This window comes from Phodopus roborovskii, unplaced genomic scaffold, assembly GCF_943737965.1.
Source record: "Phodopus roborovskii unplaced genomic scaffold, PHOROB, whole genome shotgun sequence".
NCBI lineage: Eukaryota > Metazoa > Chordata > Mammalia > Rodentia > Cricetidae > Phodopus > Phodopus roborovskii.
The window spans coordinates 6787501-6806406 of NW_026126599.1; the positions used below are offsets into that span (position 1 = coordinate 6787501).

Sequence of the window (18906 nt, forward strand, 5' to 3'; positions counted from 1 at the left end):
GCTCACACTGTCTGTCTGGGAGGTGGGGTGGATGCTGGGAAGCTCACCCCTTTAGAAAATAACTTTATTAGTTTCTACACTCTAACCACATAGGACTTACTTGTCATGTGCAGATCTTATTTATGTTTATTGCAGTGCTTACCTCTGTACCCTGGTGTAGAGTGTAAAATACTTTGAATTTTCTACAGTATGCTTTGGGTGGCCCTTGTCCCTGCTCAGCCCTATGTCCAGACTTTATTCTGGTCTTACTTAGTCCTGCTTAAGCTGATTCCCTCCCTCTGCCAGGTCTGGTTCTTTTCTCCTTTGCCTAGACACATCACAAAAAGTATAAGAGGATGCTATAAAACATAGGATGTTTATATAAACATAGGATGACCTCCAGGAACTATCCTCAGCCTGTACTGTCACAGTGAAAGGGACTGTGGATGCAGTTAACCTGTTTAACAGTGGCTTGTGACTTTGTACAGCTTAGGTTGCAAGCATTAGGGAAGTAATGTCCCCTCCCATCCGCTTTCCAGGCCTGAACATGTTGCAGAGTGGCCTGCATAAGCAACACATGAAGGACCTCTTTGTGGAGCTGTGTCTCACAGTGCCGGTGCGGCTGAGCTCTCTGCTGCCCTATCTGCCCATGTTGATGGATCCCTTGGTGTCTGCCCTCAATGGGTCTCAGACGTTGGTCAGCCAAGGCCTGAGGACCTTGGAGTTGTGTGTAGACAACCTGCAACCGGATTTCCTTTATGACCACATTCAGCCTGTGAGGGCCGAGCTCATGCAGGTAAGTGTACTTCCACCTCTGTACCAGCAGGGGGCATCAGCTCTTCACATCTCCAGTTTGTCCTAAAGATTCACTGTGCTCAGTCAGAGGCACAGAGGCAGACAAAGTGATGCTAGATTGCCAAACCCTGGGCTGTACTAACCAGAGTCCCCAAAAGCCAATGTGAAGGCAGATGCTGTGTAGCTGCTGGTGCTCCCACAAAGAACCTGCCTGTGTCCACACTGACTTTGGCTTTCATAATGAAACGATGAAACGGCAGGCAAGCTGATGGGCTGCCCCTCCTCACCCCAACAGAAGAAGAACAGACACTAAGAGGTTGTTTTGAAAGCCTTAGGTTTTTTTTTTTGTTGTTGTTCATTAGAAATCAGGTGTTGGAGGGCAGTGGTGGAGCAGCCTTTAGTCCCTGCACTTGGGAGGCAGAGGCAGGCGGATCTCTGAGTTGGAGGGCAGCCTGGTCTACACAATGAGTTCCAAGACAGCGAGAGCTACACACAGAAACTCTGTGTCTGTCTGTCCATCCCCCCCACCCCGTCAGTTGTCTGTCAGTCCCCCCCACCCTGTCAGTTGTTAAGTATCCTCATTTTTCACTTTGATGTTCTGTGATTATGATAGGATTGGTAGACACTGGTGGCAGGGGGACTCTTTACTTCTGCCTCCTAGCATAGGGTTTCCAGCCAGCCCTCCATGGTGAAGGCTTAGCAGCTCTTGGACACAGGGTTCTCTAGACAAGCTGGATGGGAGAGACAGCACCATGGATTGGAAGCAAGTCTAACACCTTCTCTGCCACCCCAAGAGATGTCATCTCTTGGTCTGGGTCTATACTGGAAGAAGCTGGTGTGGGACCCACTTGTGGCGGAAGGATTGCAGAGCCTGCTCTGAGAGCTGTGTTGTCAGTTCTGGGAAGCAGAGCTCGTCTTGATCTGAGTGTGTGTGTGTGTGTGTGGGGGCAGCCAGGAGAAGTGGAAGCAGGGGTGGCTGCTGGAGCTGAGGTAGTGTTGGGCCTCAGTTTGCTTTACCACTAGAACCCTCAGAGAAGGTTAAAGGGTCCTCCTAATTGCTGGGGGTCCAGTTACCCCCGAGACAAATGGCAGTGTTGTCTCTCTTGTGATGGGGAAGTCCTTTTGTATATGTTTCTCTTATTGGTTGATGAATAAAACACTGTGGCCAATGAGGCAGGAAGATAGGTGGGACTAGGACGAGGAGAATTCTGGGAGGTGTGGGCGGAGTCCGAGTCATGTAGAGCCTGGGAAGAGAAGCGGCACAAGGCATTTTTTGGTAAGCCAGGACCATGTGGAAATACGTAGACTAATAGAAATGGGTTAATAGTTAAGACAGAGCTAGCCAATAAGAAGCCCAAGCCATCGGCCAACAGTTTATAATTAATATAAGTCTTATGTGTTTATTTGGGGCTCTCAAGAGCAGTGGGACCCTACCAGGACAAAGAACCTCACGTTTATATTCCTGATCCACCCACTGAGCCTTGGTGCTATCCTCACCTGGCTGAGAAGCAGAAGACCCCTCCCTGAGGCAGAGAGAGGCCTTACAGGCCACCTTCACAGTGGTTTGACTTGCAAGAACATGAGAGAAACTGGATTTTGCTTGGTGGCAGGAAATGTACCAAGATTTCATGTTAAGCTTGAATATTGCTGGTTTTTAGCATTGATGAAAGTTAAGAAAATAGACTTAAAACAAGGACAACAGTAATTTTGAGCTGTAGATAATTCAGGTGTGGGCAATGTGTGTAGTGTTCTGCAGTAGGCTGTACAGGTGTTTGCCATGTAGAGCACACCTGAGCTTAGTCAACACTGCTGTCCTGCTTCAGATTCAGAATGAAATGCTGAGCATGGCAAAGGTGGGCTTCTGTGTGGCATTTGCTTGTTTGTGTCTCGTGTGCTGATGTTGTCGTTATTATTTTCTTTCTTTTCTTTCTTTTTTTTTTTTTCCCCGAGACAGAGTTTCTCTGTATAGCTTTGGCTGAGAACTTGCTCTGTAGACCAGATTGGCCTCGAACTCACAAGAGATCCACCTGCCTCTGCCTCCCAAGTACTTCGATTAAAGGCGTGAGCCAACACACCTGGCTCATGTTAACATTATTTTGTTGGTTGTGTTACAATCCTAAATTGGGGTTCTAAAGATGGCCTGGATGTGGATGGATGGCCATCCACAAGGTCTAACCAAAGCATTTTGGCTAAACCAACCACATGGTGGCCTCCCTGTCCTTCAGGAAGAGTTACTGAGCAAGGACAGGTTGCAAGAGAGACGTGTTCAAGTATATTCAGGGACATTGTTTGACCCTTGTGGCTGTTGTCCGTTTTTCTTTTTCCTGCCTCTGAGGGACTCCTACTATAGGGATTCAGGCATTACGCTGGCCTGCCCCTGTCACCTGGAAGAATGCACTCAGGCATTCAGCCCAGGGTTCCATGGAGTCTGCACTCAGCTGCAAGGACCCCTTTAAAAGAAGACCCCCTCTCACACACACACACACACTTAATGGTATTTTTGCCTGCTCCTCTCTTTCCACTCTCTTTCCTGCTGTTCCCCTAAGGCAGACCGGACTTTTCCTGTCTCCCTCTTCTCTGTCTCTGCATCTCTGGGCCTCTTTTCCCTTCCCCCTTCCATCTCTAATCCCGGTTGGCCAGCACCTACCCTTCCCTTTGCTCCCTTTCCCCCAATAAACTCCACGTGGGTTTGTTGAATTTTGTGGTTCATGTTTCATCACCTGCAGCTGCAGCAAAACAACACCATGCCCTTACTCTCCTCTAATAGAATTGTTTGTCATGTTTCTAAGTAGAAGAAGAAAATATCTAGGATAAGAATATTCAGTAGCTCATCCTGTGCCTCATCCCAATTCATGCCTGAGAATTGTAGCTTTTCACTCTGACCCTTGAGCCTTTTATTTTAAAGATTCACTTTTATGTGTGTGAGTATTTGCTTGTATGTATTTACAGCATGTTTGTGCAGTGCCTGAGAAGACCAGAAGAGGGTTGGGGTTATAGGGAGTAGTGAGCCAGCATGTTAGGCTGGGAACTGAACCCAGATCCTCTGGAAGAGTAGCCGGTGCTCTTAACCTCTGAGTCATCTCTCCAGCCCCAACCCTTTGCTTTTTTATTCTGTGCCATCTTTTGTATAAAAGAGCACCAAAATGTGTTTGTTGTTTGTTTGCTTAGTAAAGACACAAAACTTCCCTGGAAGAAAACAGATAAGACAGTGTTAACCTCGGCTTTTCCCTAAGCAGGGAAACAGGCAGGAGGAAGAGTCCTCATATCTAACAAACTGGAATTGTGGTTGTAAACTGAGGACCTGTTGCCTGGCCAAACTTTCAATGAAAGTCCATTTATATTTTAGGCTTTGTGGCGCACCCTGCGCAACCCTGCAGACAGCATCTCCCACGTGGCCTACCGTGTGCTTGGGAAGTTTGGTGGCAGCAATAGGAAGATGTTGAAGGAATCCCAGAAGCTGCACTACGTTGTGACTGAGGTTCAAGGCCCCAGCATTACTGTGGAGTTTTCGGATTGCAAAGCCTCCCTTCAGCTTCCCATGGAGAAGGTAAAGGCAGGAGCTAGCAAGGAGGGCGTGTTTGCTCTAAGAAGACTGCTCTCAATATAAAAGACATGTGTGAGCCTACACTGAGGGAGGGACTCTCAGCACAGGAGTCATGTGGTGGACTCCTTGGCTGGGGAGGTGGCTGAATAATATAATGCTCGTGGGCTAGTGGAATGGTCATACAGGCTTTAGGACTCTCGAGGATAGAGTCCTTCCTGGTGACCAGCTCACTTGAACTGGGCTGTTGGGATCTTGCCGGGCCTCACTTCCATGGCCATCAAGAACTCAAGTAGATCTATAATTGTTTTTGGTATACCAGGGTCCAGTTTCCTCCCATTTTTTTTATGCTAACCCTCCTGTTCTTCTGGCTCTTTGGAAATGAGTTAGTATAAAATTGTACCTCTATGTTTCTCTGTCTCTTTCTCTGTGAGCATGTATGTCCTCATACAGATGTGTAGGTTTGAGGGGAGCTGGAGGATGGATGGCCTCCGCTCTCAAAGAGAAGTAAAAGCATAAAGAAGACTTTTCAGGTTTCATCTTTAGGGCAGGCAAGCATGTGTACTGCCAAAAGCTCATGAGCTCAGGCCTGGATGGGTGTGTGAGATGACAATCTGCCACACGGATCCTCTAGAACTCTGACTTCTTATTGTCTCTCATTAACCCATGAAATTGGGGGCTAGAGAGCTGACTGAGCAGTTATGAGCATTTGCTACTCTTCCCAAGGCTGTGGGCTCAGTTCCCAGCATCCATGGTGCTGCCCATAACTCTGGCTCTAAGGGATAGGTCACCTTCCGACCTCTGTGGACACCTGCCCTCAACAAATGCATAACCGATGACAGATACACACTAGACAGAATTAAAGATGAGATCTAAAAGCTGGAGTTGCTGTGATCTATTACATTTTGTCTGGAGCCATGCAGCTTTTTACTTTGTTCACTGTCTCCATTTCCAGAACTCTTGCTTATGGTTGCCTGTTCCAATGTTGCCCTGCCTAGCTCTCCCCAGAAGATAGCAACAGTGTACACTATACATTCTGTGCTTTTGGTTCTAGGCCATTGAGACCGCCCTGGACTGCCTGAAAAGTGCCAACACAGAGCCCTACTACCGGAGGCAGGCTTGGGAGGTGATCAGGTGCTTCCTGGTGGCCATGATGAGCCTGGAGGACAACAAGCATGCACTCTACCAGCTGCTGGCACACCCCAAGTAAGTGCTCCGGCTATTCTCTGGGACTGATGCAACTTGCCCCAAAAGTTGGAGACAAAAGTGACTCTCCAGGAGTCTGTTAGGAGTGTGTCCCTTCAAGTGGTCAAGGTAGCATGTAACTTACCAAGTGATTTGTTGTGTAGCCTCTAGAGCAGTGGTTCTCAATTTGTGGATCACGACCCTTTCATAGGAGTTGCATAGCAGATGTCCTACATATCAGATATTTACCTTACAATTTGTAACAGTAGCAGAGTTAGAGGTATGCAGTAGTAGTGGGTCGCAGCATTGGGGAGGTTGAGAAGCATGGTCTTAGAGAAAGGGGAGCGAACATGGGCAGCCACAGTAAGAATTGGTCTCAGATTCATTTCATCGTGTGTCCTGCTGTCAAAGAGTCTAGGGTCATGCCACGGTGTTTGGCACAGCTTTTTAAGATTTTCTTCTTTTTGTGTTTAGAGACACGGTCTCTTCGCAGCCCAGACTGGCCCCAAGCTCAGTGTGTAGCTCAGGATTACGTGAACTCCTGGTCCTCTTGCCTCCAGCTCACAGGTGCTAGGTGACAGGTTTCTTGTACACCAAGCAAGTGTTCTGTTGACAGTGCCATGCCTTTTGCCTGTGACAGGTGACAGACCTAGTCTCATTCCCACCCATCACTGATTTAATTCTTACTGGAACTAAGTATGTAGGTGAGGCTCATCTCAAGGCTACAGATATCCAATTATCCAATTGCTTCTGCCTGCACAGTGCTGAGATTAAGGTGTGTCCCAACATTCCTGGATGGACACACAGAGAGAAACTTTTTGCATACTGAGCCATACGTGTGTGTGTGTGTGTGTGTGTGTGTGTGTGTGTGTGTGTGTGTGTGTGTGTGTGCGTGTGTGCGTGTGTGTGTGCATGTGTGCGCGCGCGCACGCGCACACGCGCAGATGACTGGCTGTCTAGCAGGGAGGCCAGAGGACTTCAGTGTATAGGCTGGCAGTCAGTGAGCCCAGTGATCCTCCTGTGTTGCCCCTCTTCCCCATAGTGCTGTTGTTACAGACACTTGTAGATCCATAGTTATAGCTCAGGCTGGCCTTGAACTCACAGAGCTCTACCTTCTTCTGGCTCCTGAGTGCTGGGATTAAAGGCATACACTACCACCTCCTGGCCTTTACCTGGCTTTTTATGTGGGTTCTAGATACTGGACCTGAGGTCTTCATGACGTGCACAGCAAACACTCTTAGCCACAGAGCTATCCTCTCAGCCCCTCATGTACTTTTTTGCCCCAGATTCTAAAATTTTTTCACTGTACTCTCAGGTGACATCTTGCCCTGAGGTCTTTGCTGTCCTCTTTGACCACTGTACAGCTGCTGCCAGCACTGGGCAGATTTCTCCTTTGGTCAGCTTTACAGAAACCTCTGATTTCTTGTTCTGATCATCACAAAGGGCCTCCCAGACTTTAGCATACACAGGCTCATCACAGCTGGATGCAAGCACACAAAGATGGGCTCGGAGCTTAAGGCTCTGGGAGTTTTGCAGATTTCACATGCCAGGCCACAGGATGAAGGCTGCCTTCAGCACCTCTGTAAACGTTACCATCCATTACACCTGCAGTAGCAATGCCTTCCCAGATGCAACAGTGGGTGACTAGTGAAGTGACTGCACCCAAAGCATGCACTTTTGTAGCTGCAGGAAAGAAAAACAACCTTTATTTCTCCTTTTTAAGAAGATTCATTTTTGTGTGTTTGCTGGATGTGTTCCATGGGAATGCCTGGTGCTCAAAGAAGCATCAGATTCCTCATAGAGTTTTTGGATGATTGAAAGTGCTGAGTGGATGCTGGGACTTGAACTCAGATCCATTGCTGAAACAATGGCTCAGTGTTTAAGAGCCCTTGCTGCTGCTCTTTATGTAGACCTGGGATCAGACTCTGGGACTCTTGTGGCAGCACAACAATCTTTTATGACTCCAGTTCTGAGCGTTCTACTGCCCTCTACTAAAATACATGGACAGCAGACGGTAGTTGAATGTTTTTCTGTGTCCTGCTGGCCCCCCTGGGCCAGTTTCTCTCCTGCTCATGGGTCCCCACAGCCACTTATGAAATACTCAGAGGCTAATATTACACATAATTGTTTGGCCAATGGCTCAGGCTTATTACTGACTAGCTCTCTTGTAAATTAATCCATTTTAATCATCTGTATATCACCATGAGGCAGTGGCTTACTGGTAATGTTCTGGTATTTTACCCCTTTGGTGGCTACATGGCATCTCCCTGACTCTGCCTTCTTCCTTTCTCTTTGTCTCTGTTTGGATTTCCTGCCTGGCTATATTCTGCCCTGTCATAGGCCAAAACAGCTTTCCAGCCAATAAAAGCAACACACTTGCAGCCTGCAGGAGGACATCCCGCAGCAGCAGACATGCACATGAGGCACATGTAGGTAAAACACAGGAAGGCAAAAATGTCTTGGAAAAGAGTGGCCAGTGAGAAAAGTGCTTTTGGCTGCTCAGCCATCACAGCAGCCTTAATGACAAAGTACTGACTGCCATCATTTCACAGTTGACTTCCAAGGCTGTGCTTATGTTAAGGAGAATATAATTTACTGTCTTTTGAAACACTGACCAGAAATGGTGAAAATGAAGTCCATATCTGGTACCAAATGCTGCTGAAATTGAAGCAGAGGTGAAATCACTCAGGCCACTTGATAGGAGAGCTTGTGACCCCAGACTGTTCAGACACTGGGTGTGGTGATGGATGTAATAATTGTGTCTTTCAGCTTTACAGAAAAAGCCATTCCCAATGTCATCATATCACACCGCTACAAAGCCCAAGACACTCCAGCCCGGAAGACGTTTGAGCAGGCTCTGACTGGGGCATTCATGTCTGCAGTCATCAAAGACCTACGGCCCAGTGCCCTGCCCTTCGTAGCCAGCTTGATCCGCCACTACACCATGGTAGCTGTGGCCCAGCAGTGTGGTGAGTTTGGGACCTGGAAGCAGAGGTTTTTTTCTCATGGCTTTTGTTGATAAATTGGTATCTTGGTGGGGAGCACTGTACACATTATTACCAAATTTTATCCAACTTAAGTTTCAAGCTCTTTGCATTTTTTGGGAAGTACATCTGGGTGTACTGGACAAACTGTAGGTAAAACAAAAACAGATGGACTAGTGAGATACAAGATAGCTCAGTAGGTGATGAAGGTACTTGTTGCCCAGCCTGAGTTCAGCCCTCAGGGACCCAAATGATAGAAGGAAACAATTGATTCTCACAGGTTGTCCTCTGGCCTCTACATACAGGCTCCTGCATGAATGCTTTCGTACCCACACATGCACACACAGAAGAAATACATGGAATTCACATTAAAACAGGATGGTTTCTGGTCGTCCCTCTGTAGTGTGTAGTCTAAGGTCAGCCTTCTGCCCATGTTTGTTACCCAGATCCGGTGCTCTGGCTGTTCTTATTGCTGGCAGGACTGCTTGGTGTTCACATTTGCAAACTGTGCTTTTACAAAACACAGTAGAAATGTCTGTGGCCTTGCCAGCTGCCACTAAGTTTCTGAAAGCATACTCTCAGATTTTTGTGCCTCTTTCCAGAAGCAGCAGTGGCTGTAGACTACACTTGAGTAGCACTTGTTTCCCCTCAGAGCCCTAGAGACTTGTGGTCACCAGTGACACTGATGTGCTCTGTCCCCTCTGCATTCCACTGGCTGGAACAGTCAGAACTGTACAACTGAACACCAGTTGTTTCATGGTATTTCTCTGTGATAACATCATCTTTAAAGTTAATCTTGATAACTTCTGAGCTGTCTAGGGCTGGGGATCCAAGAGACACTGCTCTCAGATTGTTCTGGGACCACGTGTGTTCTAAGGTATAGCTGTCACTTGCTTTTATTGTTGCCATCTGGAATGGCTGGATCCGTTGTTATAATTTAAGAAAAGCAGCTCATAAGAAAAAGATGCATGAGACAGGGTTCAGGCAGAGGTGTGTTTTTTTTTTTTTTTTTTTGTTTTTTTGTTTTTTGTTTTTTTTAATTAGGGAAAAAGATCATAAAAGGGGAGTGGGGAGACCAGCCTCTGGAGACAGGAGTAACAGGACAGAGAAGAGAGGAAAGGGGTGGGGGAAGGAGAAGGGAGAGAGAGAGCGGAACAGAAAGGGGGAGAAGAAAAAGGGAAGAATGGGAGGTGAGCAGGACCCTTTTAAAAGAGAACATAGTGAATATGCATAGGTACTTCTCTTAGTGGCTGCAGCTGAGGGCGTATCCTGTCAGAACCCCAAGGATAGGCCAGTGCAGATGCCTAAATATTAACACCCATCATTTCCCGGCTATAGCTAATAAATGGCATTTTAAAAGATATGTAGTTATTCTCATTTTAAACCAGCACATCTTTGAGTTTTTAAACATTTATTACTACCGAGTATATTTGTGTATGAGTGCAAGCATTTAGTGCCTCAGTGAGCTCATAGAAGTCAGAGGCTAGCTTCCTTGGGTTAAATCTGTCTTTCTATTGAGCCCTGGGAGTTGGATTCAACTCATTAGGCTTGTGTGTATGATGCTTTTACCTGCACAGTCACCAACTGCCCCACACCTGTTTTTTGGAGTTTTTTTTTTTTTTTTTAATTTCTTTTAAAGAACCTAGCACCTGCACTAACCAATAGAACTTTGAGCTTCCCATGCTCCTGCTTCTACTTGTAGAGTTCTGGGAATACAGATGTATATCAGCAAGTCTGGTTTATAAACGCTAGGGCTCTGTGAATGCTGTTGTAAGCATGCTGCTAAATTAACCATATGCCCAGCCAGTAATTGATGGTACAATATATTGTGGGAAACATTCAGAAAAACAACCTTAATGTGAATTAGACTGCTTGATTTTTCAAACAACTGCAGTTTAATGGAGGTTGGCTCAGTCAGGCTGCCAAGCCTGAAGATCTGAGTTCAATCCTTAGCATCCACAAGTAGAAGAAAGAACCAGCTCTTGCAATTTGTCCTCTGACTTCTCCATGTGTGTCGTGGCATGTAGATCATGGCACATGCATGTCCACATCTAATCTACACATGTAAAGAATATGATTAGAATACCAGTGCTGGTTTCAGTGAGTCCTAAACCACAGGGGAAAATGAAGCTGCTTTGTAACTGGAAGTCATGCTTGTCCCTGTGAATGACCTCCGCTTTGTGAGCCTGCTCCCTCTCTTTCCAGGTCCTTTCTTGTTACCTTGCTACCAGGTGGGCAGCCAGCCCAGCACAGCCATGTTCCACAGTGAAGAGAACGGGTCCAAAGGAATGGATCCCTTGGTCCTTATTGATGCAATAGCTATCTGTATGGCTTATGAAGAAAAGGAACTGTGCAAAATTGGGGAAGTGGCCTTAGCTGTGATATTTGATGTGGCCAGCATCATCCTGGGCTCAAAGGAGAGGGTAAGGGCATCTGGACAGTGTCTGAGTTTCATGGTGCTTGTTCTAGAGGCTGGTGGCTTCAGGATGATGGTACCACCTTATTCTTGGCTTATTTCTCTGCAGGCATGCCAGCTGCCCCTCTTCTCCTACATCGTGGAGCGCTTATGTGCCTGCTGCTATGAGCAGGCCTGGTATGCAAAGCTGGGGGGTGTGGTGTCCATTAAGTTTCTCATGGAGCGGCTTCCACTCACATGGGTTCTGCAGAACCAGCAGACATTCCTCAAAGCTTTGCTCTTTGTCATGATGGACCTGACTGGAGAGGTAGGTTGTGTTGGCTTCCAGGCTCAGAAGTGGCACTGCTTACAGAGAGCTTATCTGCCTGTAGAGCTCTTGGTCTCAGATAAGGAACTTTGATACTTGGTTTCATTATAACATCTCTAATACAGGGACAGCTCCTAACTCACATGTTCTATCCAGGTTCTTCCCTGTTATCTGGTTCAGAGCAGATCTGCAGGGAATGCTGCTTTCTGGGTACTGCAAAGGTCCCCACAGGCGTGACGTTGTCTTTCTTGTTTCTTAGTTCTTGATTACATACTTTATTGAATGGGGACCTGCTGAGTGTGGAAGGCAGAAGACAGCTTGTGGGAGTTAGTTCTCTACCATGTTGGGATTGAACTGGGATAGTCAGGATGGGCAGCAAGCTCCTTTGCCCTCTGGTCCATATAGTCAGCCCCAGGCATATCATTCATTATTCATGAACCCATGTGCAAATCTGACTTATCCTAGTAGAATCTGGTGGGCTTGCCATGATCTCTGGTTAATGCCAGGGTCATGTTTACATGACCATTCTGAAGGGCCAATAGGAATGACCTACAAGGAGGTCATTTTGACCCTATTGTGCCAAATGGATGCTGTATAGTTGTCTCTCTTCTTGAGGTTGGCACAGTGGCCATGAGCTCCATCCTCTGTAGTGTATGTAGACCTGGGAGTCTAGGGGGTGGCATCACTCTGCATTCCTTCTAAGACCTCTTGTACCTGCAGGTTTCCAATGGGGCAGTAGCCATGGCAAAGACTACCCTGGAACAGCTCCTGATGAGGTGTGCAACACCTCTAAAAGACGAGGAGAGAGTTGAAGAGATTGTGGTGGCTCAGGAAAAATCTTTTCACCACGTCACCCATGATTTGGTTCGTGAAGTCACCTCTCCAAACTCGACCGTGAGAAAGCAAGCCATGCATTCACTGCAGGTCCTGGCCCAGGTCACTGGGAAAAGTGTGACAGTGATTATGGAGCCACATAAAGAGGTAAGATTGTGACGCAGTCAGCAGGGCTCGGTGTGCTTCACATCTGAGCCCCAAGAGCCACTCAGCTCGTGGTTCTGTGTAAATGAGCCCTTGCATGTATTCTCTGGAACCTTCCATGTGCAGGTAGCTGTGTGTGTCCACAGCTGTTAGGCAGGAAAGAAAGAAGGCTGGTGTCCAGGGGTGTGTCAGCATGAGGGACTTTGTTGTTTTTGTGAGGTCACTCCGGTGTGAGGAGATAAAGTGTATGTGATATGGTCTATACTGGAGTTCTAACACAGTGTCCTCCCCCTCTGTAATGACTTCTTGTTATGGTTTTCAAATTGGCTACTATGGAATATGAAGATGAGAGGCCTTTGCTTTTTAAGGGGCATCTGATGAGTCCATCCCTCTTTGGTTTTTCCAGGTCCTTCAGGACATGGTCCCACCGAAGAAGCACCTGTTGCGTCACCAGCCTGCCAATGCACAGATTGGTCTGATGGAGGGCAACACGTTCTGTACCACACTGCAGCCTCGGCTCTTCACGATGGATCTCAATGTGGTGGAGCACAAGGTGTTCTACACAGAGGTATGGTGTGTGAGGGTGTGATGCTGACGACTGATGGCTGTAGCCTGCCACAGCACCTGGAGCAGGTGTGTTGCTCCTGGGATCAAAGGAAATATGGTACCCAGAGGTATCAGCCCAGAGGTGCCTTTCTCTGGATTACATTCCAGGTTACATGCCAACTTGATTTTAAATATATTTTATTACTAACTATCTTGTATGTGTGTGTGTGCATGTGTGCCACATGACAGCTAACAGCTGTCTGAAACTCCACCTTCAGGGGATACAACGCTATTCTAGCCTCCTTGGGTACCACACAGACATGTGGTGCATATGCATACATTCAGGCAAACACTCACACATAGAAAAAAGTAAAATCTTTAAAAGAAATGGTAAAACTTAAAAGCTAGTTTTCCAATGAATGAGTAGGGAGAAGGGGGAAATATTAATAGAAAAGGTTTTTGATACTAGACACATAGGTGCCTGTGTGTCACTAAGTATGAGTTTGTAGCTGGTGGACTTCCCAATGGCCATTCATGTCCCCCGTATCCTTCCCTGTATGTTGTAGTATTAAAAATAGCAGTGGCAAAGAACAACTTAAGAGAGAATTTGTTTTGTTGTTTGTTTTTTTCTTTTTATTCTTTTAAATTCTTTGTTGTTTTTTGAGACACAGTTTCTCTGTGTAACAGTTCTGGTTGTCCTGGAACTAACTTTGTAGACCAGGCTGGTCTCAAACTTGAAGAGATCTGCCTGCCTCTGCGCCCCCCCCCCCAGTGCTGGGATTAAAGGTGTGTGTCACTGATGCCCAGCCTGGAAAAGGGTTTTTTAGCTCACAGTTCCTGTTTAGTCTATCACTGCAAGGAGGTCTGGACAGGAACTTAGACCAGTATGTCACATCCATAGACAACAGAGAAAAAAGCTTGTGCCCAGGGGTTGGCGAAGCCTTGTTCTGGCTAAGGCTTCTTAACATAATCAGGCGTCCCCCATAGGTCTGCTCCATTGAGATTTTTCCCGATGTGATAATTAAAAGTAATCATCACAAGGACTGTGGCACTATGTGGCCTGTGGCCTGTCTGTCTAACCATCCCTGGAGAAGTACTGAACAAGAGGGAAACACACTGGCTTTTACAGGACTGACAGAAAGCTGGTGGTGTTGCAGTAAGTCAGGTGTGATCTCAGGTGGCGTTAACTGAGTGTGACTTTAGGGTAAGGAAGCCTCAGTTGATTGTTGAAATCCTTTAGGCTTTGAGTTGAGTTTCTGGATTGATTTTGTGCAGTGCTTTTGATAAATTGATGTGCATAACCTGTAAACTTTCTATTCCCCCAGGGAAAGTGGGATAAACCAAAAGCCTCTTTTTCTTTGCCAGCTCCTGAATTTGTGTGAGGCCGAGGATTCGGCTCTGACCAAGCTGCCCTGTTACAAAAGCCTTCCATCACTCGTGCCTTTACGGATCGCAGCATTAAGTAAGTGCATGCCAGTGAGAATCAAGCTGTAGCTCCTAGAATGGTCATGCACAGGATGTGGCAGGCTTCAGAGTAGTTAATATAAAATGTTTAGTTTTGTATGATCTTCTAAAGCTAGAATCAGAAATTGTGTTAGGATTTAGGTAGTTTTGTCTTTCACAAATTAACTTTTGTTCTACATTAAAGACTTATTCTGTTAATAGAGAAGTGTCATACTTATCACATAGTACCATTTCTATCAGCCTCAAGAGCCTACCTGCCCCCACCCCCACCCCCCACCTCTGTAGACCTAGACCTAGCTGTCCTGGAACTCACTCTGTAGACCAGGCTGGCCTGGGCCTCAAGAGATCCACCTGCCTCCCAAGAGCTTAAAAGTGTTCACTACTGCTGCCTGGTTCTTTTTAATATTTATTTTTATTAGTGTGCAGATGCCTATGGAGGCTGGAACAGGGTGTTCAATCCCCTAGAGCTGGAATTTCAGGAGGTTTTGAGCTGCCTACATGGGTTCTGGGAACTGGGTCCTTTCTGAGAGCAGTGTGCACATTAGCAACTGAACTCTCCCCTCTTCCTGACTGAAATATTCTTTGAGTCCTGTTCTCTCTCAGTTTTCACCACAAATTAGCTTTTATTGTTTAGGGAAATATGCTAGATCAGAACTAATTAATCCTTGTCCTAGTTAAGTTTCTGTCATAGTCATAAAGAACATGGCCAAGAGACTGGAGAGATGGCTGTTAAGAGCACTGACTGCTCTTCCAGAGGACCCAGGTTCAATTCCCAGCATCCACATGACAACTTATAATTGTCTGTAACTCCAAGATCTGACACCCTCACACAGACATACATGCAGGCAAAACACCAATGCACATAAAGTAAAAATAAGTGATTATTGAAAAAAAAAATGGCTAAAAGCAAGTTGGGGAAGAAAGAATTTATCAGAAGCTGGAGGCAAGAACTGGAGCAGAAACCATAGAGGAATGCTGCTTATTGCCTTGCTCCCCATGGCTTGCTCAGCCTGCTTTCTGGTACATCCTGTGCCAATGGGTGGCATCACCCACAGTGGGCTGAGCCCTCTCACATTAATCATTAACCAAAAAAGTACACCATGGACCAGTTTGTTGAAATATTGCATATTCTTTTGTTATTGTTTATTTTTTGAGACAGTGTTTCTCTGTGTAGCCTTGGCTTTCCTGGAACTTGCTCTGTAGACCAGGCTAGCCTTGAACTCAGATGGCACTACTAAACCCAGCTCTTTTGTCTTTCTCATATCGACTACAAAAGGGAGTGCTAATGGTTTGTGATTGGGAGGATCCTTCAGAAGAGAAAGTTACTGAGTTGTTTTTTGGATGAATAATAAAAACGGTACTCATTTTTCTCTCCAAAGATGCCCTCGCTGCCTGCAATTACCTACCTCAGTCCAGAGAGAAGATCATCGCTGCACTCTTCAAAGCCCTCAACTCCACCAACAGTGAGCTGCAGGAGGCCGGAGAAGCCTGCATGAGGAAGGTGAGTGAATGAACCACAGCTGGAACCCTTGGGCCTGTCTGGTCAGCATGCACGGAGCTGCATCGTGTCTGCCCATGCCGTACTGAATCTTGAAACACAGTAAGGCTGAACTTCAATCTGTTAATACTTCCTGGGAAACCTAAAATGAATTCTCCCTTTCCCCAAGGGAAAACTGACATTCGCTGTTGGAGTTGATTCATTCTGTTACCTTGTTTGCCGCCCATTTCTCTGGGTAACTTTGCTTTCTGACTAGTTTCTGGAAGGTGCCACCATAGAAGTAGATCAGATTCATACGCACATGCGGCCTTTGCTGATGATGCTGGGAGATTATCGGAGCTTGACCCTGAATGTTGTGAATCGGCTGACCTCTGTTACTCGGCTCTTCCCCAATTCCTTCAATGATAAGTTTTGCGATCAGATGATGGTAAGCTAAATGGGTTTAAACTTATTTCCGTAATGCACTGAATAAATGAAGACATTGAGAAAGAAACAACATTCATATTGTTTAGAGTGCAGAAGGTGGCTAGGTGTGGTGGCCGACTCCTTTATTTAATCCTACTCTTGGGAGACAGTTGGGTGAATTGCGTGTGAGCTTGCGGCCAATCTGGTCTACACTGTGAGTTCCAGGCCAGCCAGAGCTATACAGTGAGAGCCTGTTTCAGAACAACAACAAAACAAAAACAAAAATTCCAAAAGGTATAAAAACACTCAGTTTCTTTTCCATCCCTGTCACCCCCTCCTGAAGGCAGCCTTTGTGTTCTTCCGGGTATTTTGCATTTGTCATACTACGTGACAGCGTTTTCATTCATCTGCATGCTTTGCCCATTAATTAGCACACCATTATTTTTTTATTGTTGCTCAGAGGTTTCTGTATGGTGTTACTGAGCTTCTCGAGGCCTCATTAACAGATGCTCAAATGAAGAACTTTCTCTAGCCTCTCATCAAAAGAAATCCATGTTTATCTCACCAACCCCCTTCCCCCCATCTCCCCAGGTTCCCTTCAGCCACAGTAGCTGCCAGAGCCCTTGGTGCTCATCTTCCTAGAGCACACTCTCCATCCAATCTCTTCTTAGACATCCCAGCCTCTACAAGAGCCCCTCATCCACACCCCCACTGGCCTCTTCTCATGAGTACACATGGTCTTGCACATAGCATGCACTTTGAAGCTCCTGGCCCAGATGGAGTCTCTCTTGACCACTGCTTCCACTCCAGTGTGGCACAGGATCCATAGAACAGGGTAGAACTGGAAAGAGAGGAAGGAAAGTTCTGGGCTGGAACCGTGGTGCCTCCTGCTGAAGCTCAGCCTTTTGTCACAGAACATGACCCCGCACTGGTCACGTCTTTTGCGGGATGGGAGCGCTGTGGTCCTATTAAGTACAGAGGCAATCAGATGACTGCAGATTTCTGCTGAAGGCAGTATTTCTCACGGAGTTGCGTCTGAGGATGTCTTTTTCTCTCTCTTTTCAACAGCAACATCTGCGCAAGTGGATGGAAGTGGTGGTCATCACCCACAAAGGGGGCCAGAGGAGTGACGGAAATGTGAGTGACTAGCTCGGTTCTGGGAGGGCGTCCATGCTGCACAGCTGGTATTGGTAGTTAACTGTGATGCACGCCAGACATAGCGATCACAGTTGATGTGACAGTGTGCTTTATTGCTCCTAATGGCTGATCAGTCTCCTTGTCTCTTTGCAATCTCCCTTTTGCTCACTTTAATGAGACTTTTCTGTTGACAAGCATTCCAGAAGTATGCAATGTGTTTCCACTTTACTAGTCCTTTTTTAAGCAGTGTATCTTCTCTGTTGTTTGTTACATGGTGGTCCTTCTGTTCCAGTTTTTGTTTCCCATTGCTTTCCTTTGCTCAGTAGTTGGTAATCACTTCCTTGTGTCTAACTAATTGCAGATAAAAACCAAGAGATTCATTGGGACTTGATAAAGGGTTCCATAAATACCAGTGTGGGTATTTTCTAGGAACAGCCTCCTCGAAGCTCAGTTGTTCATTACAAATTAAATGACCAGGACACCCAGCAAATTTACATCATTTCTAGGGGAAACTAATACAACTAAGTCTTCAGTATCTGATGTCTGTCCTGAAAGCCTCTTGTCTCTTAAAAATGCCGGCTTCTTGCTGTTTTGACTCTAAAATTGTATATGATAATTTTTACAGTGTTTTCTCTTAGTCTGATACTGATGGGATGTTTTATGGTGGTGTCCCAATTCCAGAACTCCACTCAGCATGGCTCTTGTCCCCTTGTGCTTCCTTGTTGGATGCTTTGCCCCATTCCAACTTGGAATTTTCATTTTTTGGCTTTACTGTGTCATTTGTTTTGATCGTCCTGTATTCAAAGTGTTTTGTTTCTGTGTCCTGTTTCTGCTGCTTCTTCTAAGGTGCCAGCTAAGCAGATGTCAACAGGATTTTAACCCTTTCCTGTAAGGCCCATTTGGAAGATTTCTTACTTTTACATTAAAAATCAGCTAAGGTCATGGAGGAGAGCAGAGCAGGGAGCTGATCGAGTCCGAGTCCTGGGTGTGGATGCTGCCATCCCTCTACTTGTTCTCCATCTCATCTCTTAGATGCCCACACAGACCTTAAGAAAATAAACGGGATCTTTAAAGCATGCAGCCAGTTCTAGGGTAAACATTTACTCTCCAAAAATGAAAAGGCCTGTTAGATAGTTTAGCTGGTTAAAGGCTGTAGTCAAGAAGCCTAACAACCTGAATTCTGTCCCTGGGACCCACATGGTAGAAGGGACTGAGGCCCTGAAAGTTGTCTTCTGAACTCCACAAAGTCCCCTCGTGTGTGAAATGAATGTACTAAGAAAAAGGTTTTAAGAACAAAAAAAGCCAGAAATCTAATGTGTAAGTAAATGACTTCTATTAAGTTAAAACTCTTCTGTGAACTTCTGTAGAATGTTATTTGGAGGTGTGGATTGAGAAGGCAGGGGTGCAGACATGTCCCCATGCATGGGACAGTATCCTTGTGCAGTGAGTGAACAGCAGGGCAGAGCACTCTACACTGATGGCCGTTTCCTAAACTCAGGCTACAGCGTTCATTGGATTTCACAGCAGAGTGGGTGGCCATGGCTTTATCATGTCCACCCAGGGCCAGGCCACTGCTCGGCTCATGAGCACTTAGGTGAGATGTCATATTTGAATACATGCAAGGCTGATTGGAAGATAAACATAAGCTCCTCCCTAATTTGGTTTCTCTGA

At 46.1% G+C, this 18906-nt stretch overlaps 1 protein-coding gene across 12 annotated transcripts in view; it reads left to right on the forward strand.

Annotated features, from left to right (window-relative positions):
* Trrap (transformation/transcription domain associated protein) overlaps positions 1-18906 on the forward strand; it is a 95217-nt gene that overhangs the window by 25208 nt on the left and 51103 nt on the right. For all 12 annotated transcript variants that reach the window (XM_051205433.1, XM_051205439.1, XM_051205437.1 and 9 more), the window contains exons 20-31: positions 519-775; positions 4121-4321; positions 5370-5521; positions 8270-8469; positions 10690-10907; positions 11010-11207; positions 11928-12188; positions 12592-12753; positions 14097-14193; positions 15575-15696; positions 15950-16120; positions 17167-17235. In XM_051205433.1, coding sequence (XP_051061390.1) covers positions 519-775; positions 4121-4321; positions 5370-5521; positions 8270-8469; positions 10690-10907; positions 11010-11207; positions 11928-12188; positions 12592-12753; positions 14097-14193; positions 15575-15696; positions 15950-16120; positions 17167-17235 — 2108 coding nt within the window. The remainder of the gene's footprint in view (positions 1-518; positions 776-4120; positions 4322-5369; positions 5522-8269; positions 8470-10689; positions 10908-11009; positions 11208-11927; positions 12189-12591; positions 12754-14096; positions 14194-15574; positions 15697-15949; positions 16121-17166; positions 17236-18906) is intronic.